The 23,518-nt window shown below is 47.2% G+C and overlaps 4 protein-coding genes across 4 annotated transcripts; 3 read left to right on the forward strand and 1 right to left on the reverse strand.

Annotated features, from left to right (window-relative positions):
* Positions 1 to 5,102: 5,102 nt before the first annotated feature.
* On the forward strand, positions 5,103 to 8,397 carry N7458_011253 (putative NRPS-like enzyme; the record flags this gene model as incomplete). Its single annotated transcript, XM_056914635.1, has 4 exons — positions 5,103 to 5,384; positions 5,434 to 5,698; positions 5,749 to 7,922; positions 8,005 to 8,397. 4 exons carry the CDS (start codon positions 5,103 to 5,105, stop codon positions 8,395 to 8,397), a joined length of 3,114 nt encoding a protein of 1,037 aa, XP_056759389.1.
* Positions 8,398 to 14,549: 6,152 nt separating this feature from the next.
* N7458_011254 (fungal specific transcription factor domain-containing protein) lies at positions 14,550 to 16,682 on the forward strand (the record flags this gene model as incomplete). Its single annotated transcript, XM_056914636.1, has 2 exons — positions 14,550 to 14,822; positions 15,093 to 16,682. 2 exons carry the CDS (start codon positions 14,550 to 14,552, stop codon positions 16,680 to 16,682), a joined length of 1,863 nt encoding a protein of 620 aa, XP_056759390.1.
* Positions 16,683 to 17,374: 692 nt separating this feature from the next.
* On the reverse strand, positions 17,375 to 19,063 carry N7458_011255 (nucleobase cation symporter-1 family protein; the record flags this gene model as incomplete). The annotated part of the gene is made up of 1 exon (XM_056914637.1): positions 17,375 to 19,063. The coding sequence occupies one exon, from the start codon at positions 19,061 to 19,063 to the stop codon at positions 17,375 to 17,377; it is 1,689 nt and encodes a 562-aa protein (XP_056759391.1).
* A 992-nt stretch (positions 19,064 to 20,055) lies between these two features.
* Positions 20,056 to 21,832, forward strand: N7458_011256 (dihydropyrimidinase; the record flags this gene model as incomplete). Its single annotated transcript, XM_056914638.1, has 4 exons — positions 20,056 to 20,136; positions 20,205 to 20,861; positions 20,937 to 21,117; positions 21,186 to 21,832. 4 exons carry the CDS (start codon positions 20,056 to 20,058, stop codon positions 21,830 to 21,832), a joined length of 1,566 nt encoding a protein of 521 aa, XP_056759392.1.
* Positions 21,833 to 23,518: the final 1,686 nt, after the last annotated feature.

A 23,518-nucleotide genomic window follows, 5' to 3' on the forward strand; every position in this document is an offset into this window, starting at 1 on the left:
ACTAGCTGCAAAGCTATTCTGAATAATAGATAGCTTTTGGAAGGCTTCTAGCCGTGCGTGTTAGTAGTTTTCTAAGAAATCGCACTTGTCGATATAGTTATATCCCGTACGCGCAAGATCGCTAACGAAACGGCCGTATGCCCTCTTAATTACTGCAAAGCAGCCAACATCTAGTAGTTGTAGTAGATGTGAAGAGTGCGCAGGCATGCAAAGAGATATAATATCGTTTTCAGCGCAGATTCGGTCGAATTGAGGCGTAAGGTGGCTACTATGACCGTCGAGGATTAATAAGCGAAACCGGCCACGTACGCGCGAATTCGTTGATGGGATAAAGATCTTTTGTAACCAGCGTAGGCCAATCTCATTAGTAGTCCAGCCGTTATCCGAGACCTCAAATCGCTAGTCTTTCGGTAGGTTCTCGAACTAACTAGCAATAGCAACTTTGCCTTTGAAAATCACACATAGCGGTAGCGAATAGCTATCTGCGCAAATTGCTTCGATCGTAGTAACCCATTCGCGATTTCCTGGCTGTAGGAGACGTCTCCGACCGTAGTATTCAGCTCGCGTAACTACCTTCTGCGAGGATATAAGGCCCATCGCAAAGCCTGTCTCATCAAAGTTGTAGATATCCTCCGGTTGTATCCCGTGCTCGTCAATCACGCTTTGTACGGTCGCAAACCAGGCTTGCAGGGCCTTTGGGTCTTCATTCAATGCGCGTTGGTAGTCGTATCGTACTGAGAAGCGTGTTCGAAGCTCATCGCGACGTTCAACAAATTTTGATGGCCAATTCTTACCAACGGTAGGCGGAGGTTGGCTACCGCGTGCAGCAAGTAGGATATTCGCCATCTCTCCAATAGTAGCCGGTCTAGGCGCTGCTCCACGTGAATCCATAGAGATTATCCATTCAGTAAGCGCATCCTCTTCTAATTGAGTCAATTTATAGCGATTTGGGCGCTTATCAACGCGTCCAATTCGGCCGTGGGCGCGATGTTGCAGTGTTGAACGTGGTATTGCGTATAGAGTAGCTGCTGCGCGAATAGATTTGATGCGGCCATTTTTGATATCATCAAGGGCTAATAAGATCTTGCCCTCCTGATTGGCTAATTTCTGCGAGGATTCCGAGCGAATTGGTGGCATGGTAGGTGGTTGAAGTTGGTATGTAGGTAGGAAGACGCGATTTTCGATAGGGTGGCTCGCTCAACCGGGTGGCTCGGTCATGCGGGAATTACGTTAGTTGGCTGGTGAACGATAAAGTAAGCGGAATCGGAATCGAAATTGTGTTTGCGCCGATCCCTACTTTTGCGCAAACTTCGGGTGGCTTCCACGCACAGATATGAAAATGCGACACAGAAACGGTATCCCCTCGACCGGCCGCTAGTCACAATTAGCGTGGTTATTATCGCCATACACAGACCCACTCTATAACGCGTAATAATTGGCCAATCGCGTCTGAATACAGTAAGCAGGCTGTTAAATTGTAATTAAGGCCTAACTAGGCCTAATTAGATCTAGCTACCTACCTTGCTAATGTGCCATTCATCCCAACATCGACCTTTCACACATAGAGCCACATGGCCACACTCTAGGCAACCTGATCTTGACCGGCTAGTTCGCCCTATCTTTTCATCTCTCTTTTGCTTACATCTCACACATACTGATTGGTTACCTAGCTGAATTCGCTGGTGGTTTTGCCCTGGTTGCCTAATTGTTGTATTAGGTAGTGCAAAGGCAAAGAGCTGTTGGTAAAGCTTTCGCCGAAAATCTAGTTGGCTAGATAGCCTACTAGTCCCCTGTTGCTTTTGGGAGATAGTTTGAATGCGATAAGCATTAACAATTGCTGCATCAATAAAGAAGAAAAGCAGAGGGAACCAAACACGCTCGCACTTTCGATGAATATCATAAGAAGCCCGATATTGATTTGCAATATCTACACCACCCATATAGTGATTGTAGTCGTCAATTGCAGTAGGAATCTCAAGCTCCTTGGTTATCTCATCACCAAAAGGTGCACGCGCAATAGATGCGTTAGTAGAGGTTGCTGATGGGCGTTTCCCCTTTGTAGGAGTATATAGCTCTGGCGCATAGATAGTAGATAGTAGTAATACTATATTGTTATCCTGCCAGGCAAGGCAAAGAACCCCCTGAGCTTCAGATATATATCAAGTACCCCATGGGATAGATTTAATATGGTCCTTTAGCTCAACAAGCTGAGAAGGTATCCCATTCTGAGGGCGTGTAGTACCATATGCTCCACAGTATATGTCTCTTAGCTCTTTGAATAAGGCGACGGGGGTAAAGTAATTATCCATTAAACGAGGGGGTGCACTAACGGCAGTCTGCTCAATGACAGACAGGTCGAGGCACGAGAGAGATAGGCAAATCGGAGAGGAACAGAAGAGCGCACCAAGCACCACCAACAAGGCTGCTAGAGCACCATACAACACCCACCCAAGGGCGAGCGCTGCGAGCCCGGCAGCAAGTACTGGAGGGGCCAATCAAACAGAGAAAGAGCGTCAAAAAGAAGTAGTAACCGAATTGAATTAGAAGCGAAAGAAAACGACTCTCAAGGACAAGCATGCGAACAGTGTGTGTGTCCCGAAAAAAATATATTATCCTCTTTTTTTTTCTTCCATGAGGCCGTTCGCCGCCACTTTCCAAACCAGCAAGGCAAACTCATCAAACGATACTAATAGATCAAACAGAAAAGCAATGTAACAGACCAAACCAAAGAAATCAACGAAACCAAAGCAAGGATTTGCAAATCACCCAATCAGACAACGTACCAAAATCCGTCAGCAGTTCCCCCACTACACCATGTAGACAATATATGGTGCTGTGGTAGGCGAATTGGCTATGAGATTGGTAGGCGAATTGGTCATGGGGGTGGCGAGCCAATTAGCCATCGAATTGGTAGGAAGATTAGCCATCGAACTGGCCAGCCCAGGAAGCTTCTTAATCATCTTTAGAACCATTGACGCCGTAGGGCTAAGGCCTTTATATCTAAACATCTCTGCAATCCCCCATAGCCGGCTAGTCTAGGTAAACGTCCAAATATACCCATGTTCTGCAAGGGCGAAGATCTTGTAACCTTGTTGAATTAGCTTGTTAGGCATCTTGATAGTATGCTTAGAACGGACAAAGCAGCGAATCATAGTCTCATCGATAGAGATATTAGACCCTGGCTGGTAGTACTTTTCAGCAGCCTCTTTGAAGAATGAAGCTAAAGGGTCTACCTTATACCACCACTGCTTCTTATCCTTTTGTATCTCATCTTCGTCAGGTTAGGGTATATACAGATAACGCTTAATCTGCTCAAAGAGCTTGAGGGCCATATAAAGCGGAGGAGAATGTAGTGGTCCTTCTCGCCTATCCTGTTGCCAATAGTCCTCAATACTCGGCTCTTTATGAACACCTATATAGATAAGTATACCAAAGAAGACCTTGATCTCTGCGGCAGTAGTATCCCTCCAAGTACGCCTAGTAGATTCTTCTACTAGCTTTCGCGCTGCGTATTGATTGGTAGACTGGCTAATGAATGCAAAGATCTCTTCGCTGATAAAGAGTGTGAAGATTGCGTATGGGCTATCTAGGTCTAGGCCGCTCGGTAGGTGTAGCCGTGGAGGTTCAGAGGTAGGGACCAAGGGCCGAAGCCGGTGAGAGAGGTCCTCTTTGGTAGGCAATTCGGCAGTGATTTCGTTAAGCGTTCGCTTGCGTGTAACATTAGTAGATTTCTTTCTAGCCATGATAGGTTGATTGGTTGATTGATAGGCAGTCGGTAGGTAGGCCAGGTCGGTAGGTAGGCCAGGTCGGTAGGTAGGCAGATTGGTAAGGGTGTACGCGTAACTAGAGAAAACTACGCGTTGATGACTTAGCAGATAGTGGAGTTCCTATAGCCAATAGCCTATCTAGCTTTTTAGTGCGTTGATTGATTGGTTGATATCTTACACATCTGTAATCGCGCTATTGTGACTAGCGGCCGGTCGAGGGGATAACCAGTCCTCGGTTACATACCGCGCTCCGGTCTAGACCAGCTCCTTCATTGAACACAGCCTGGACTCTGGCAGCAGTTCCTAGCGCCTGTGGAGACATAGTGTTTACTTATGAGTCTATCTATGGTTAGAGGTTCGCAGGTTGATGAACAGAGGCACTCCATTAAAGTCGTTATTTGATGTATTGCAATACAATTAGTTTATTAAATTTCATAACTTACAATCTCACCTCGGCCCGGTATAAATGTGTCTTTTTCGTTATCTCCACCTTATGCAACATAAGCACCACACAACTTTCGGCAGTCCAACCTCCGCCGTTGGAACCAGCCACGATAGCCTAGAGTTTAATTGACAAACTCTATCAAAGCGACGAACTAAACACGGTTTCCTAGTTCTATGTAAGATGTAAAGCTTGAGCCAAGTACACCGTCCCGAATAATAATACAGAACAGGGAGGTCAACTAAGTGCGGGAGGGAGGAGGTGCTAACGACTCGAGCAAAGATCTAGAGTTCATTATTCGTTATGCAAAGTTACCTACGCAGGCCGTGGTACAAAATTTGACCCAGTCGAAGCACTTGGTGAACGTTGAAAGTTCTCGAGATCTTGGTTCACCTATAAATCTACTATCATGCTCCTACAACATAAGCACTACACAACTTTCGGTAGTCTAACCTCCGCCGTTGGAACCAGCCACGATAGCCTAGAGTTTAATTGACAAACTCTATCAAAGCGACGAACTAAACACGGTTTCCTAGTTCTATGTAAGATGTAAAGCTTGAGCCAAGTACACCGTCCCGAATAATAATACAGAACAGGGAGGTCAACTAAGTGCGGGAGGGAGGAGGTGCTAACGACTCAAGCAAAGATCTAGAGTTTATTATTCGTTATGCAAAGTTATCTACGCAGGCCGTGGTACAAAATTTGACCCAGTCGAAGCACTTAGTGAACGTTGACGAAAGTTCCCGAGACCTTGGTTCACCTATAAATCTGCTATCATGCCCCTCCCTCCTTAGGCTCCCGGGTAACACTGTTTTTTACATCGTTACTCTGTGTGGTTTATTTTAATTCATTCATCCATTCATCTTCACCTTCCACACGTCACGGTAACAACCATGGAACAAGTCGGGAAACGAATTTTGGCCAAGGTCATCGATGATGCGGCCGCAGCAGACCCCGATAGGAAGTTTGCGATCATCCCGAAAGGACTTGACTTATCCGATGGGTTGCAGACCATCACAATAAAGCAGGCGTCGAACGCCACGAATTTCTTTTGCAACTGGATCGAGAAGACGATTGGATTGCCAGCGCAGAACCGCGAGACGTTGGCTTACATGGCAGCCAACGACGTACGCTATTGCTTCTTCCTTCTCGCATGTCAGAAACTAGGCTATCAGGTAAGAACATTCGAAAATAGTTATCAGCAGCATACTAATCAAACACTAGGCTTTCTTTCCGTCTATAAGGAATTCGGATGAAGCCCACACCCACCTTTTGAAACTCATTGGAGTAACCAAGTTCGTCACTAGCGCAGAGCGTCATAGGCGTGTTCTCGAGATCCAAAGCTTTACCCCCGGCATCGAAGTCTTTGAGGTCCCGTCCTTGAAGGCTATGCTCGCCGCGAGCGACTTTGGCTCTTATCCATTCCCAAAGTCGTTCGCCGAGGCCGAAGATGACACGGCGTTGATCATCCATAGCTCTGGAACGACTGGTAGGTCTCCTATCTAATTACTAAAGTAATCAAACTAAACATCTGTATAGGAATGCCTAAACCAGTGCCTCTCACGAATGGCTTCTTCAGTACGATGGATGCAATTCCTCGGATGGAATGGCCTGTAGGCAGTGAGCCTGGTATTTTCTTCCAGAACGGTCAGAAGGATCTCGTCCTAAGCATTACACCGTTCTTCCATTTGATGGGGATGATCGGTCTGATCTTCACTATCTTTCATAAGACACCGGCTTTGATTGGCCCGGAAAAAGCATTATCTGTAGCGTTTTTGACCGAGCTTATAAAAATAGGTAAACCTACGGCTGCACTGATCCCTCCCTCGGTATTAGAAGATCTCGTTCACAACAACGCGGTTGCTTGTATCAAAGAGATGCGTGCTATCTACTTTGGCGGTGCTCCGATGGCGTCGGAAACGGGAAACCGGCTGAGCAAGTACACTAAGATAGTGACACTCATCGGATCTAGCGAGGCCGGCTGGATTCCATCACTGGTGCCTAAAAACCCAGACGACTGGAACTACTTTGAATGGCACCCGCAAGCCGGGATTTTTATGGAACCAGTAGGCGAGTGCCTATACGAGATGGTGTTCAAGCGCCAGGAGAACCGTAACCGGGACTTCCACGGTATCTTCCACACCTTCCCAAAGGTAGATATATACCGAACGAAAGATCTCTTCACTTCACACCCGACGACTCCCGGTCTATGGAAATTCTATGGCCGTAGAGACGACGTGATTGTTCTGAGCAACGGCGAGAAGTTCAACCCGGTCACGATGGAGACAATTATTGAAAGTCATCCGCTGGTCTCGAGGGCTGTGGTCGTCGGCCAAGCTCGATTCCAGGCCGCATTGCTGATCGAACCAAGCGGGCCCGAGATAGATGCTAAGGTGCTTATTGACGAGATCTGGCCAACTGTGCAGTCAGCTAACCAGACAATGGCCCAACACGGCCGGGTGATGAAGAACCACATCGGGGTCGGTTCGAAGAATAAGCCGTTCAAGAGAACCCCGAAGGGTTCGACGCAGCGGCAAGCTACTGTGCGAGAGTACGAGAAGGAGATTGCTGCCATCTACGTTGCTGGCCTAGGGGCGGAATTGGAAGACCATCTCCCAGAGACCCTCGATCAGGCCACCGTTAGAGACTACATTCGGCAAATGATTTCTCGCGTGCTAGAACAGTCTGATATTCCTGTGAATCAGAACCTCTATACTACTGCCGGGCTAGACTCCCTCATGACCATCCAGATATCTAGGATGCTGCAGAAGGGCATTCAAATGCGCCGACCCGACGTGAAAGCAGAGCTTCTGACTCCTCAGACGATCTATAGCAACCCAACCGTGGAGAAGTTATCGCAGGTCGTTTGCAATATCCTCGCAGGTAAGGTCTGGCAAGGGCAGACTAGCGTCAACCGAAAGGAGAAGATTCAAGGTCTAGTGGATAAGTACACGGCCGATCTCCCTATCCGCGACGAGAATTTCCCACAGAGTACCCATGCGCCCACTACCGTTATTCTCACCGGATCAACGGGCTCCCTAGGGACATGCCTGCTCAAGAGCCTCCTAGATACCAAGTCCGTGACGAAGATCTATTGCTTGAATCGATCCGACGCAGAACGGCGCCAGAAGGAGGGTCTCGAAGAGAAAGGTCTACATATCGATGATGATGGATGGAAGAAGCTGGAGTTCCTACAGGCATCATTTGGAGAGCCGCGTTTCGGTCTCGACGAAGCCAAATACCAAAAGCTCCTAGAATCCGTCGACACCATCATTCACAACGGCTGGAAAGTCGACTTCAACCACACGGTCGAGTCCTTTGAAGAAACGCATATTTGTGGCGTTCGGCGCTTCATCGACTTCAGCCTCCATAGCAACGCGCATCTTCATTTTGTGTCTTCCATCAGTACAGTCGGGGCATGGAGCCCGGCCATAGGCCCGTACGTACCAGAAGTGCCGATGGAGGACTGCGCGGTGGCTCTCGCACAGGGATATGGCGAATCTAAGCATGTAGCTGAGCGCATCTGTCTAGAAGCTTCCCGGCGAAGCCGCGTGGCGACGACGATCTATCGCGTGGGACAGATCGCAGGGCCGACGTCCCCGAGCGGACAGTGGAATCCGCACGAATGGTTGCCCACGATTATCGCTACGTCGAAGGCGCTGGGGAAAGTCCCCAATCGGTTGGGAGCGATTGCCGTTGATTGGATCCCGGTGGTAAGATTACTTTTGTCTAATTTTATCTATCAAAATTTTCAAAAGTTCCTTTCTGACGGTTATTAATAACTAATTATTTTAGGATACCCTCGCCTCGATCATGACGGAGCTCGTCAACACACGTCATGCCAATCGGTCCCTCGACCTTTGCTCCGTTTTCCATCTGACGAACCCGTCCACGGTGCCGTGGTCCTCGCTGATCCCAGCTATCCAGGAGAAATACAGCGGCGTGGAACCAATCGACCTAGCGGAGTGGATCGGCGAGCTCGAGAAGATCGAGAAACCGACTGTGGCGGACGTAGCGCAGAAACCGGGACTCAAGCTGCTAGACTTTTACAAGAGCCTGCTGAGCGAGAACTCGCTGGTCATGGAGCTCGAGGTCAAGCGCACGCAAGAAGCCAGCGCCACTATGCGAACACTCGGGCCGATCTCCGCAGCGCTGATGTCGAATTGGTTGCAGCAGTGGCGGTTCTAAGCAGAGTAGTACTCCAAATTATTCCCCCTCCAAATCATAAAAGTTTCCCTTTCTCAAGATTCTAAAGTTATTCACCGCACCATTCCCTGTCTCTATATACAATAAAGTAACTGTCCGTCATCTCCAGTGACCCAACTAAGCCCCCCTCTCTTCACCGATTTTCCTGCTCTCTAATCCTAGCCTTACGCGTGATCTCAGCGGGCTTAGTCGTAGCCTCCTGCGCCCACCGCCGCCTTTGTTTCTCAGCTTCTGCAATATCCCGCGATGGTATAAGGGTACAGAGAAGTGCAAATCCAACTTCACCAATTTACACTCTTTCATTCATTCTGGCCCCCACCGCCAAGACGCTAGCTTGAGAAATGGGTATATCTAAATGGACCTTCGCACATTACGTCATGAGCATTCTGCTTCACACGGCCATTTGGTAACTCAGTGTAGGCAAATACGACGAATGATATTTCACATTCGCCGTCAATATATGGCAACAAAAATCTCGGTTTCACCTCTCTCATTCTATATTGGCCCACCGACCTCTTAGCCTACAAAAGCACTAGATTGGGTAAGCTTGTCACAGTGAATCTTGGTAAAAAACTACCCAAACGCTGGCTGTACTTGGAAATATACAGGATATCTAAGTTCACTACTTCAACCGCAAGGTTTGTATGCCGAAAATGACCATGTGCACTTCTTCCTCTAGGCCCGACGACATCTAGGCTCTATTCAAGGGAATCTTGGAAATCTTGACCGGTGTGTTTCTGCAAATTTCTTCTCATGGATGCTTTGAGCTCTGAGAAGAACTCTTGGACCGGGTTTAGATGAGGAGAGTACGGGGTAAGTACTGTAGTACAACTAGACACCAGCATTCGAGAATAGCTCCCTTATTGGTTCACGCGTTGTCCACAATAAGCACAGAATTTGGGACTAGCCATCTACCGCAATGATAGAGAAGTTGTTTGATAAAGTCCTCGAACATGCTAGCATCAGTCGATCCTTGGAAAACTCGCGACATCAGGATGCCATCCTGGCAATACGCAGGGGGAATCTGGCATCGCTGACCCACTGGAAACGGGAAACCTGGACAGATGCCACCCCACGGGGAGACCGGCTTGTCCTCCTGAAGCCGGCCCGTTTGTCACAGGCTGATTCATCTATGTAGACAAGACGATACGAGCGCTGCGCAGGTTGGTAGGGAGGAAGAAGATTGAATAAGATAGATTGATCTTTCTTCCTCTAGTTGAATAGGAAGGATAAGTTCAATTCGGCTTAGGATCATAAAGATGAGAGACAAGTGAGGTAACTGAAGCTTGATTGATTGTATTGAATCGTCTTGTTGCTTATGAACATGATTCCTCAACATGATAATGAGATCTTGGTAGAGAAAGTAGGGCATATTTATAATCAATATTTTAAGCAAACTTATCAAACTTGTTTCTTGCATATGATCAATCCAGATAGATCTAGATACATTTTAGATGTATAGTGATCTCATGCAATAGCCGTTTGATTTGCAGTTACTTGATTGTACGATGTAATTCAATCGTAATGATGATGTAGATCGCATGACTATGATGCGTCTGTTCATGCCTGATTATCTGATTGGACAATGATGATATAATAGCATAAAGCTTATAGAGATTCAGAACATCGTTCTGGCCTTGGTGTAGGCCTTATGAATCTGGCCTGATCTGCTGCCTGACGGCTTAGGCATCTTGCCCGATATCTGACACTAGTCTTATATATAGTAAGCCCCTACTACGAGAGGGGGAAACACGTTAGCTCGCAGGAGCTGTATGCAAATTAGCGGATGACTCTCCTCCGGGGAAACAGCGGTGAAAGGGCAGGGATAGGCCACCGAATTAGTGCGCCATAGTTGACCCCCATGATTGATCTCCCGTGGTGGCCTTAATCCTAAGGCCTAAATGTGTGAATAGCCTCATAGTGGGAAATATCATAACATTCATTCATTTTTGAACCCGAGATTTCAACTGTCTTGAACATCTCTTAGGTCAGGCCTTAGCGATCCTTTGCACCGCACCTAGTATATCCGGACCTAATGTGACAAGAATGAGTTAACGCCTCTCGAAGCAACACCGCTATGATGCAACGGCGATTGGTTTAGTAACACGAAATATGCCCTGTACGGGTTGTAGGCAAGAATGCCATCGACGTACTACTTGCGTCTATTAAATTGAGATAAAACCTACTCAGCGCATGCTCTCTGAGTAGGTTTAGGGTGTGTCTTAGATATATAGATACGTACTGCTTTTTTCTGAGCGTCGGATATGCCTTTGTTGGGCTGGTTTGGTACAGCCAGCTTGGCTGACAGGGCGCCCGAAGATGGAGTAGAAGGGATCAGATCCTGCATTCTTATTGGTCGATTGATATAACTAAGCAAAATTGAACAGAATTTTGTGTGCCAGACAAAAGTGGGCATCCAGCTCACGCGTACCCAAAAAAAGTTCAGACGGACCCAAAAAATTCTGACTAATTTTGGGTACCTATGAGGTACCCGACCTCACACGTACCCAAACCTGTAGATTATATAATATTTTTTAATGCAGAAAATTTTTTAAACACCTTGTTTTACCCCTTTTCAAGATTATTACTAACCATCGAATTCCATAAGATGTCGGCGTCTTTACTCTCGCTATCGCTATTCGAGGATTCCGATTCTGACGTATTTATCTCTACGCAATCTACTACTAGTACTATATTAGAGATTAATTAAATTCTTTATAATCTTCTATCTGTGAGTGATCGTTTTATAAATGAGAGTATACATAAATCTTATATTTTATGTAACGAATGTGTGTATACGGCCGGATTCGAACCCGCGACCTTAGTGAGTTGAAGTAGAGATCTGATGAGATTAGGAAGGCGCGATAGCGGGCTCGCAGGAACGGAAGGAACGAAGGACGGAGGTATCCGTGCCTTTCTGCCCACCCAAGGCGCTTCCCGCTTTGGGTGCGCCCGGTGTTATGGCCATTCCGGTGTTATGGCCAATTTTCATAGAAATCGTCAAATTTACCACCCAACTAGCTAATTATCAATAAAAAAAAGCTCTCCCGCCCGTCTAGCCGCTTCCTCATTAGCAATTGCCCGCTGGATAGATTCCTCCGATCGCTGTGTGGGCTCGTAGCTATAAACCTTCTTGAACTGCTTGGCTAGCTTCCTTTCCTGCTTGGCCAATTCCTCCTTTTTCCTAGTATCAATCGATCGATTCGCATCGCGGGTAGTTAATATACCAGTCTGGCTAAGTGGCTTAACCTGTCGCTTGGTGTATTTTCGACGCACTGGGGCCTGCGCGGCCCTAATACGCTGAATTGTATCCCGCGTCATCGAAAGCTCCTCCGCTATCTCCCGCTGGTGCGCCATCAACCTCGATAGATTTCGCTGCATCTTATCTGATAGATCCTCGAGGTGTTTAGTAATCTTCGCCTGGTTCTTATATAGTGCTTCAATAGATTTTGGAGGGCTATTTTCAATACTAGAAGACGAGAGATTAGGTGGTGGTGGTGATGGTATATGCGAGCCCCATAAGCGAAGATCTGGTGCGTATAGATCAGGAATCACCAGTTCTTTAGCAAGATCGTTAATAACCTTAGTACTATCAACTAGATAGATTCCGCGATCACTAAAGGATTCGCGGATAATTCGCTGCGTAAACGCCTTCTTGCGAATTAGCCCGATAATCGCGAGGAAATCTGATTTCCTATATAGCTGGCCACCCTAGAAAGCTAGTTCATTATTTATTAAGCGAAATTGCTGCTTATAATTCAAGAAGGGCTTTCCGTCAAGTGGCTGGCAAAGATGGGTTGAATGCGGTACGAATGCAAAAGGGATAATCGCATTATCCTCGCAAAGTTAAAGAAATTCGAGTGTAAGATACGCGCTATAGCCATCGAATATAAGAACGCGCTTTTCGCCCCGTTTCACACGATGAGCTGTCAATTAAATAAAATAGCCTAGCCAGGCTAGGGCTAATTTATTAGAAATCCAGCTATTAGGAGAAATAGCCGTCATCGTGTCTAGTGAGAGGGTTTTGCTACCGTAGAACCAGGCCTCTATAAGATTTTTGCTAGTTCCCTTGAATATAAAGAGAGGGTCTATCTACTAGCCGTCCGTAGTAATATACTCTAATACAGTAATATTTTCGCCTTTCTCGGTCTTAGCAAGGTCAGGGCAAGATGATTTAGCACCAATAACGTTTCGTGATCGCCCTTGACTAGGTTAAAACCCGCATTTATCGAAGTTGTATACTAGCCGGGCAGGGACGTTATAGAGGACCCGTTCTAGCTGGTCGTACCAGTGCTGAAGAAGGCCTGTATCTTCCGATTGGATTCGCTTTAGTTCCTTGGTCTTTTGCTTTACAGGGCCTAGGCCAAGGCTTTTTGGTAGGCGCTTTATAAAGCCGTACGCCCAGTTTTTACCAACCTGCCTATCTGGCTGATCTGTTCGCGCCAGTGCGCGATTTGCCCATACACCTACTACCGCAGGGGTAGGTGGGAGATTCCAGCCATGCATTTGGACTATCTAGCTAATCAAGGCTTTCTCCTGGTATAGCTCTAGGGCGTTTCTCAGCGATTTGGTAGGTGTAGTAGGCGATTTAGCTATTTCGACGCGATTAGCCAAGGTCTTGCGAGCCACGCCGAATTCACGCGCAATCTTAGAAAAATTCGGTTTTTTGCTGGATAAGGCCACTTGGCAGGCCTCGGCCAGGCGAGATTCATCAAAATTGATAGATTTAGGCATCGTTGGTGGTTGAATTAGCTAGTAGAAGGCTACTGGTAGAAAATTGGCCATAACACCGGAATGGCCATAACACCGGGCGCACCCAAACCGGGAAGCGGTTTGGGTGGGCAGTAAGGCACGGATACTAGAATCTACGCTTTCGTATCCTTTCTGATTAGCTCGTGATATTTTATACTAGCGACAAAGATCGGCCTCTGAAACTTTAGTGTACCAAGATTGCACTAATACATATGAGTTATCTGATATTGATTCTTGTGAGGATAATAACGAAAAAATCAGCTCCCTAGGTTCTACACCTTTTACGCAACGAAGTTGGTCGCGTTTAAGACTGTGGTGTTGTCAAATTCAGCCTGGTTTGGACCTAGGCCAGGGAAGAGTCTAAGATTCGATATATTGATGAGCTAGAAGTATTCAGCATATGCAAAATATATGGAGAAACGCGTCGGGGAGTAGAGTAAATAGATGTTCTGACCTTGAGTAAACACAGTGGGTAGTGAGGGAAGAAGAAGAGAGTGGTAGTGTTGCGGCGTTGTTGAAGATATATCTCTTATTTCTTTGTTGACACTTTTAACTTGGAACCCTATAGAATCTATATCTTTCTTTCAAACCTAGTAATTTATGAAAAGTAAGGCTATTTCTTTTATAAGTTTATAAATAATTAGTTCAAAGAGCCTTTATAATTATCATATAATATAGTATACAGAGTTGTATCGAGTTGTATAAAGATATAGTATATTTTAGTAAAGGGGGGGTTTAACTAAGGCTAAACCCTGTATAAAATACATAAAAGTAAGCATAATAACTCATCGGGACCCAAAATATTTTGGGTACGTGTGAGGTCGGGTACCTCATAGGTACCCAAAATTAGTCAGAAAATTTTTGGGTCCACGTGAACTTTTTTTGGGTACGTGTGAGCTGGAACCCGGACAAAAGTGTGCCGGATGGCGTTCTTATATATGGGAAAACTCAAATAAGTGGGTCCATCCAATAGATTTTGGTGCCTCCTGAAAATCTGTGAAAACGGGTGTTTACTAATGCCTGTGGGCAAGCGCGCTGATTTGCCAACGGGCGTCCTTATCAATGTGGCGTAAGTTTGCGGAGGTGGCAAGAGATAGCGACGTTTCCCCTCACCAGCACGGGCCTGGGGCCGAAGAACCAAGATTCTGAGTCTTCCGAATTGCTGGATACGATTCTGCATATCATGCTCTGAATATCATGCTTCGGCTGAAATGGCAGGTTTTGTGTCGCCATTGTGGGCCAAATCCTTCTCTTTCTGGATTGATTAATCGCCGGCTATGAGCGGCAATTGTGTGGACTCCAACTGGCGGAAGGAGGAGAGGATGGCTGATTTGATTGTGTGTTGTTCCTGATCCTTTCGGCCAAGCATGCTGGCTAACAACATGCAGGATCTACGCTACAATAATACATCTAAGGAATCCGGAGGCAGTAACGATAGCACCAACCAGATCTTCATCGACTCGTCTACATGGTCAAACTTCAGTGCATCGGGCGTGGGGACAGATGGTCCGACCGTTGCTTCAACGACGGCTGCCATTGAACCAGAAGTTGGCATGGCACAGATGCCAGAATTGGGTCTCTGTCGTCGCCATTCGCAGCGAAATCCTCGCTCGTGTGACTTCTGTCGGGCTCGAAAGACGGCATGTCGTGTGGAGGTGAGCCCACCTTGTGTGACATGTCGATCCCTCCGAAGAGATTGCACGTTCACCGAGAGGGCGAGAAAGAAAAGGAAACTGGGCCACCAGCCCACAAGGCAGGCAGCCCAAAGCCAAGGAAGTGGGTTATGGATATTTGAGTCTCTTTAACATATTCTCCTCCTCCTTCCAGAATCCCGGTACACGCGTAGGACACCTTTGGTTACAATTAGCTAACGAGCTAGTAACACCACAGATGCTATTATCCCCGATCTTGATATCTCCGAGCAGGATGCGTTTTATGCTGCCATGGACGCTGTCAGATTGCCACCCGACACCTCAAGTAATCAAGAGGACGCCGCTGTACAGAGACCCTTCCAATCTTCACCCTCAGATTCTCCAGAAGAGTTGTTCGCAGCCGACTGGCAGGAAAAACGGCGCCCATCAGACGGTCGGGGGGATATCCATGGTTTCTCGCAAACACGATCGATCGATCTCCGATCATCGCAGACATCCTTTCTACTGGGCGATACGGGCGAATCTGATCCTTATCTCGTACGGAGCTCCTCTCTCGCGAGCACTGGAAATGAGGATTCCGATGCCCCAATCAGTTACATTCAGATACGAACACAAAAAAATTGGCGACACGGAAGTGCCGATACTGGTCTTGATGAAGAAAGACCAATTGTGTTTATGCTCATCGACCACAGTCTCCACGGTCGCTACGAGCCTCGTGTGGACGAGGACGTACTCCAGAACGCACATACTTCCTTGCAGGAAATGTGCAGCGACGCAATCGGCGTCCGACTTGTGAAGCTCTACTTTAGATATGTTTACCCGTACTGGCCAGTTCTGTCTCGCTCAATGTTGTTCTCTTCCGAATCCAGTTTCGCAAGCAACGTTGCGAGTCTTTCGCTATCACTCAAGGCCGCTTTGTATGCCACAGGTCTGCCCTTCATGGTTTTCGACGAAGTGCTTGCCGCGCAGCTGGATCTGCAGAAGCTGTCCGCAAACAATCTCTACCGAATCTGTTGGCTGGCAATTACGCATGAGATCCACAACCCTCATCTTTCGACCCTCCAGTCATGTCTGCTTCTGCTTCAGAGAGCCAACGATGACCGTTACGTCATGGACTCTCCTTTTCGATGGAGTCTGCTGGCATGGACAATCAGCCTGACGCAAAGCCTTGGCTTGTCAACTGATTGCTCGAACTGGCTGGGAATTCCCAGCTGGGAAAAACGACTGCGGCGACGTCTGTGGTGGGCCGTTTTTATCATGGATAAATGGAGTTTCCCCAGTGCTGGTCTCACAACCCATATTAAACGAGAAGACTATGATACCCAACCGCTGACGGCCGAAGATTTCGCATCTACGGCTATCATCGAAGGATCCCCCAGGGATCTGACTACCGGTGATTTTACAGCGCAGCATGAGGACTCCCACTTTTATCACTTGGTCGAACTATCACGCATTGTCTCTGATATTCATGACGCTTTCTTCACTATTCGCGCCGCGAACGCCACGCGCCATGACTTTTCTCGGACCATTGAGCTCGCGCGGCCTCTTCGTTCCCGCCTTCAAATTTGGAAGGAATCTTTCAATATGTTCATCTCAAGACGTCAGCATGACACCCGCCGACACTCTAGGCTGGATGGGAATGTTTCCCTGAGTCTGGCATATCTTGTATCTGTAATGATTCTATTCAGAGCAATGCTTCGGCCTTTAGAAAGCTCTGCTGCCGCCAGGGGGAACATACAGGTAGAAGAACGGGGGAAAGTGGCCATCCGAGCTGGTGCAAAGGCTTGTTGTCTCGAGGTCGTACAGTTTGTCGAACAAATCCCCCGAGGAGCGTGGGACGCATTCTGGCACAGTTGTAAGTAACCTTGCCCTTCAATTTTCCTCTGTCATAATCACACCTCTTCATGGTCTTTCCAATTTGTCCAAAAAGGTTATATGATATCAGACGTGCCCGTCTTCGAAAATTATCTTCTTACATAACACTGGTTGCTCATCAAGCTCTCTTACAAACCTAGGGTCCCGGGCCAATTTCGCCACTGCTACCTCTTTCATCATGCGTCTTCTAGCAACAGCCACCTCCCAGAATGAGAAGGAGGAATTACATCAAATCATCAGTCGCTGGCGTTGGGAATTAAGATCCGGGAGTGGTAACGCAGGAAATGTCGTGACTAGCTTGGGGCTTCTGAGATTGGATACTTGGCTGTTGAGGAGTGGAATCCGTGTAGCGACTGAAAATGATGATTCAATATGAAAAGTCTACGAATTTAGAAAGGAGAGCAACTAAACGTGAGGACAACTCTACTTCCTGCGCGTAGGAAGCTCTGGAGAAAAACCAATCAATCTCTCATCTCTGGAAACTCTAGAGAAGATGAAGAAACGGAAGAGAAAACAACAAGGCTTATATGAGCCGAAAGCACAAAGATAGCAACGTGCAGATGAACAATCTCGAAGAGGAAGAAAAGGGGAGAATCTCCATCAATCATCCAAACGTCAGTCCTGCCGAGGAACAATCTGGAAGACGGCGGACTCTATCAAAACGCATAGTTATGATTAGTCTAATACAGTAACTGTTTCTTTCCGCCCTCAACATCAACCAGACCGGTAAGTACAGCACTATTCCCCACGTCCACCACCTCTAGTCCATCAATATGTTCCGATGAGCGGTCCAAGTCTGATTCTAATGTCCAAATCGATCTTGGAATAAGTGTCTCCTTCGCTGGGAAGAGCTTGCTAAGCCCTGCGTAGACAAACACAGACATCCAGAACGCAAACAGCCAGCCAAAATCATAGAGATGTTTCGCGCCGACTGAGATGTTGTTGATTTCGGGATTAATATTGTTAATGAGACCGGGGAGAGTTGGTCCGACCGCGGTGAACAGCGCTATCAACGCACGCCAGTTGATTCCCAGTGGGTAACGGTATCTCCCCTTCGGGTCATACAGCGCAGGTACATCGAATTTTCGACCCTTGACGATCCAGTAGTCTGAGAATAGAATGCCGGCGATGGGCGCAAGGATGATAGCGTACGAAGACATAGCATTAAGGAAGGTCTGTGCAGACGCCAGAATCTTCCACGGGACGATTACCCATCCGCCAACCACCGCCGCAAGGATGCAGCCGCGTCGGATGTTGATCCAGCGCGGGGAGATGACCGTAAAGTCGTTGGCAGCAGAGATGCAATTGGCGGTGATATTCGTGCCCACCTGCGCAATGTACCAACTCAGTGCGGCAAAAAATGCCGCTGCACGGCCGCCAGCGCCGTTCTCCAGCCATCGGCTTGTGATATCTAGCGGATTCCACAAATATTCGCCGTAAATTACCTTGGTGGCCGACGTGGTGATGATACTGATCACACCGCACGAGGTGAAGATGATAGGTAGAATGGGAATTTGAAGATACTGGCGCTCGCGCGACTTAGCATAGCGTGAGAAATCGGGCATGTTGCAAGAAAGGGTTGCCCAGTTTCCAGTAACCGCTGTCATTGCGTTCAACCATAACCAGGGGCGTTCGTTGCCATATACGGTCTCTGGAAGGGTGAAGATCGTACCACTACCTCCAGCAGCGTGAATGGCCCAGGCCATAGTAGCCAATGCCGTGAGAGGAGCCACAATCATTTTCGTTAGGAACATCCATCGGAGACGGGTGGGTGGAATAAGCAGAAATGGCAACTGCAAGCACCAGAACAGCACGTAGCTGCACATGCCTTGAGTGGTGATTCCAGCGGACGCTGGGAGATGGTTTGGGAGGTCCTTATACGAAGGCCAGATGGCGCAGAGCATGACGGTGAGAGAATATGATCCATTGACGGACTGGACACCCAACCAGAAGGTACCCATAACGGCTCGTGATAATATGGCAAAATACGCTAGATTGAATCCGTATCCCGATCTCACAGCCACAGCAAATGGGATGTGAAATTTGGCACCCAGCGCTCCATTGCCCAGCAGAGGTACGGCAGTGCAGACGCACGAGACGAACATGATGGGAATGACCTCTCGCCAGGTCAAGCCAACGCTGATGACGCTTGCCGCCGTCTCCCAAGTGCCAACGTTAATGCAGTCCGATGCCCAATAGGCAATCCATGTCCAGATAGTCCAGGTCTGGTACTTCGGAGGCACTGGATCCATATCTTTGTTGGTCCAGACATCTGGTGGAGCAAGCGTCGACTCGTGTTTCTCGAGTTCCCAGGCCGACAGATGCGTCATGCGGGCCCGCAGCCGTGTTTTCTCTGGAAGGAGGCCCATTGCGATGGCGAAAAATTGGAATCGACGATATGGGCCAGTGATTATAAATAGAAGTAGTACTTTTTAGTCAATTCCCTCAATTCATACCAGTACACGAGAGCTTGTGCTGAGCAAGGCCTTGAAGGATTAACACTGGCACTGCAAAGTCAGAGATAATTCGATGGAAAACACAGCAATATACGTTGGTTTGCCTCTATATTATTGTTTCCGTGGTCTAGGATAACAAATCTTAACATAGGCATCATTTCAATGCTTTGCCACACAAATGGTGGCTGAACAAGATAGTTGATTATCGAGCTTTGATAACCACTTGTTTTAAACAATCTTATCAGTATTAGTGTAAGACTTCTATGCTCAGATAAAGGCACTTCATGCTTAACATCTCCTAGGCTCCATATGCAATTGTTCATTCATCTCTACCCAAGTTCCCTTTCAAAGACTATGTTAAATTGTCCCACAGAGAGACATTCCGTGCCATAGAGTGACGATCATCCGTCCGAGATCGGGGGAGATCCATAATATCGATAGATAAGCCGAAAGAACCAATGAATGGACACGGACATGGACATGATAGGTTGGTTTCCTTAAGGGTTTAGCATCCGAGATAAGATGATCGGTATCCTTACAGCATGGCTCGTGATTGATTTGGCATTGACTAGAGATAGTCGTGCTTATCTATGTTATCAATCCGATCAAACCTGCTCCTCTCTAGACCCTGCATACCGCCCGATCAATGCTGCAGGAGGCATACGATCGCGATTAGATACCCAAGGAACTCTGATCGGACGGACGTGTCCCGAAAATTCGGGGGTGGGGAAGGGGGGGGAAAACCGCCGCGCTGTATGAATTACGTAAGAGCCTTGACCCTCTGCAGGTATCAATATATGTACTGAGCGAATTGCCCGCTTTTGCCAGAGCTGATACCAATAATTTCCTGAAGCAACACATCTTCACTGATATCTGATCCTAGATTCAAGCAATTCTCTTCAGTCATGGATTTCGATCTGGTCATCAAAAATGGTACGGTGGTAACTGCGTCAGATATCTGGAATAGTTGTGACATCGGCATCAAAGTAAGTATAACAACGCCTTCTTTTATCATCTTACACAAACAAAAAGTCTAACATAATGCGACATCCAGCACGGCAGCATTATCGCTGTTGGAACAAATTTGCCATGCAAGGATAGCGGCATCGAGACAATTGACGCACAAGGCGCCTATGTCACGCCCGGAGGCATTGATACTCATGTTCATCTCAGCCAGCTATACGAGGCATCCGCCGATTCTCTCATGAAGACGCAAATTACTGATGGCAAGATTCCGGATCTCGCAAATTATATGCACGATACATATGACACTGGCACGCGAAGCGCAGTTGCTGGTGGCACTACAACCGTTGTGACATTTGCCAGTCAACTACGCGACGATGACAGCCTGGTTCCTGTCGTAGAGGAGTACCACAAACTGGCCGATGGACAGTCCTACTGCGACTATGCCTTCCATATTATTCTTTCCAATCCAACCAAAAAAATCCTGGAGGAAGAACTCCCCATGATGGTAGAAAAACACGGCATTACAAGTGTCAAGATTTACATGACATACAAAGCATTTCAGTTGAAGGACTACGAGATCCTCGATGTACTGCATGCCACGAGGAAATTAGGCGTCACGACAATGATTCATGCCGAAAATGCAGATGTCATTGACTGGATGACTGAGCACTTGGAGGAGCAAGGGATGACGGCACCACATCACCATGGAACCTCGAGACCGCCCATCGTGGAAGCCGAAGCCACTGTAGGTTTTCCTATATTATTTATTAATTTGCCATATTTTCTATCGACGTATTCGTGTCCGCTAATAGCCATGCAGAACAGGGCCATTTCTTTTGCGGAGCTCATGGATGCACCTGTTCTCCTGGTCCATATTTCAGGTGGACACGCTACACGAATAATCAGGGAGGCGCAAACACGTCTCCTCCCGGTTTATGGAGAAACCTGCCCTCAGTATCTTTTTTTGCTGGCAGACAGCATGAAGAAAGAAGGCTTTGAAGGTATGAATGAAATTCGAAAGGAGAACAAGAACCATTACATATCTTCGGCTGCTAAGAACTTATATAAGGTGCTAAATGCGTCTGCTCGCCCCCGATTCGTGAAGAAGCTGCAGACCAAGAGGCAATCTGGACTGGTATCCAAAATGGCACGTTCACGACGCTGTCATCCGATCATGCCCCCATCAAATATGGTTTTGCAGGAGGAAAGCTGCGAGGTCTTGCTCACGGAGGCGGTCCAGAAGGAAAATTCCAATATATCCCTAATGGCCTTCCTGGTGTTGAAACCCGCGTCCCGCTGTTGTTCTCCGGTGGAGTTCTCGAGGGCCGCATCTCCCCACAGAAATTTGTTGAAGTAACTTCAACGAACCCAGCTAAACTCTATGGATTGGCAAAGAAAGGCACGATTGCACCTGGGTTTGACGCCGACTTGACCATTTGGTATCCGCAGGAAACGTTTAAGCCGTTTAAACTAACGAACGAGATGATGCACCATTCGATCGACTATACACCGTTTGAGGGAGTTGAATTCAAGAATTGGCCACGCTACACGTTGGTCAGAGGCAAGGTCGTCTTCAGTCATGGCGAGGTCGTCGGTGAGCTCGGATATGGAAAGTACCAAAAACGCACAAAGAGCACGCTGGCTGGACCTCGGGATAAATGGCTAAGTGAGTGGAGGCCTGCTTACTTGCGAAAATCGGTGAACGGAGATGCATAGTCCCTTGTATATAGCAGTGAGGTATTCAATCATGATAAAAGACAATAGACAAAGCTTAAAATGCCTTCTTCTACTGAATTGATTGGCTGGTGTTTGACTGGTGCTAATAATGCAGGGTCTAAAGAGAGGCTAACTCAACAGTTAAGAATTCCTCTGGCTTAGTTGTATGAAGTGAGTGACGAAGCAAGAAATGCCAACCAAGAAATGAAGGTGCTGTTACTAGAGCTCTAAACTGAATTTATAGGCAAATGATCTGGGCAGTGAAGTTATCTATCGCGTGTGCTATGAAAAGGCTCTGAGGAGCGGTCAGTGGTTTATAGGCCAGATAAACGACTCATTGATCCATGTGGTGTCCCTGCAGCAGCAAATTGGTATCTTCTACATACGCTACGCCCCCACTTTTTCCGGATTCACGAAAGCACTCAGTCTGGTTGATGTCTTGTTTATACAAGAGAAATAGTATCACTGCTACGTGTTACTGCTACTGCGATTTAGCCCGCCACATAGCTGAACCCGCCAATTATCTGATACCACATAAGAGGGAGTGGTCGGCATGCGGCTCGATTCCCTGTTGCGACGCCTTGGCGGGCAGAGATGCCTCGCCCTTGCATAGTGCTATATATAATAAGACTAGGCAAATTAGAAAATCATTTTGGTCTCATGTGTCCCCTTTGTGTTCCCTTTTAACATCCTGGAATAATTTATTTAGGCTCTATTTAGTTACGAAAGTTTCCATAACTAGGGATATTAAGTGAGAGCTTATGAGCAAGCTTAAATGAATGCATTCATAGGCTATCAATAAGGATCCTAGCAGGAAGAGGGAAGGTAAGAGGAAGATATGGGTTGCTGGAGGTGTTCTTATAAAGCAGGATACAGGATGTGGCAAACGAACCAAATAGCGCCATAATGCAAACAAGCTACAATGCAAACGGCACTGAGCCCACCGGGCATGACCTGTGATAGGTAATGATAAAATGGAACGGCGAGGCCCTGACCCAGGCCTATTTTCCGTTACTGCTCTGCTGAGGGTTAAAGCGTTACAAAATATGAAGACCTGAGGGGTTATGACTTATAGACAGACCACGGAGGACTAACTAACCCCTTAGATGACAGGTTCTTATCTCCCCCGATAAATGCCCCACACATAGTTGGGTAGTTAGTTAACTAACTAGTGTAGTGGGGGAACCGATGATGGGTGAATGGCTGCCTGACAGGCTAGGCGACGATTTCCTTGTTGACTTGGTTGTATTGACTTCTTCTGATTTGGCTTGCTTTCTGGCTTCTCTTCTATTTTGCTTGTTTGATTCTTTTGCACTGTTTGGCTGGTTTGATTTGTTGATGCGGAGGATTGCGGCGAAAGCCCTCATACGGGAGGGAGGACATTCTTCTGGGGGATTAGAGACGTAGGAGACACCTTTCGGATTTTTGATTTGCACATATCCTTTACGCACTGAGAAGAATCAATTTTATTCGGTATTTGCTCTGCTTCTACAAGGCTTTTTCTTTGCATCCTGATTGGTTAATACAGAATTCCTCCCCACCAGGAAAGCCTGATCACCCATTGACATTGCTATCTGGCCCATTTCTTTTGGCTATGTTGGTGGTGTTTCTCAGCGCTCTTCCTCTCTACTGATAGCCTATCTCTTTCGTGTTTCGACCTGTCCGTTCCGCCCAGACTGCCATTGC

This window comes from Penicillium daleae (genome assembly GCF_028827525.1).
Source record: "Penicillium daleae strain IBT 16125 chromosome Unknown utg000009l_segment0_segment0, whole genome shotgun sequence".
Taxonomy (NCBI): Eukaryota; Fungi; Ascomycota; class Eurotiomycetes; order Eurotiales; family Aspergillaceae; genus Penicillium; species Penicillium daleae.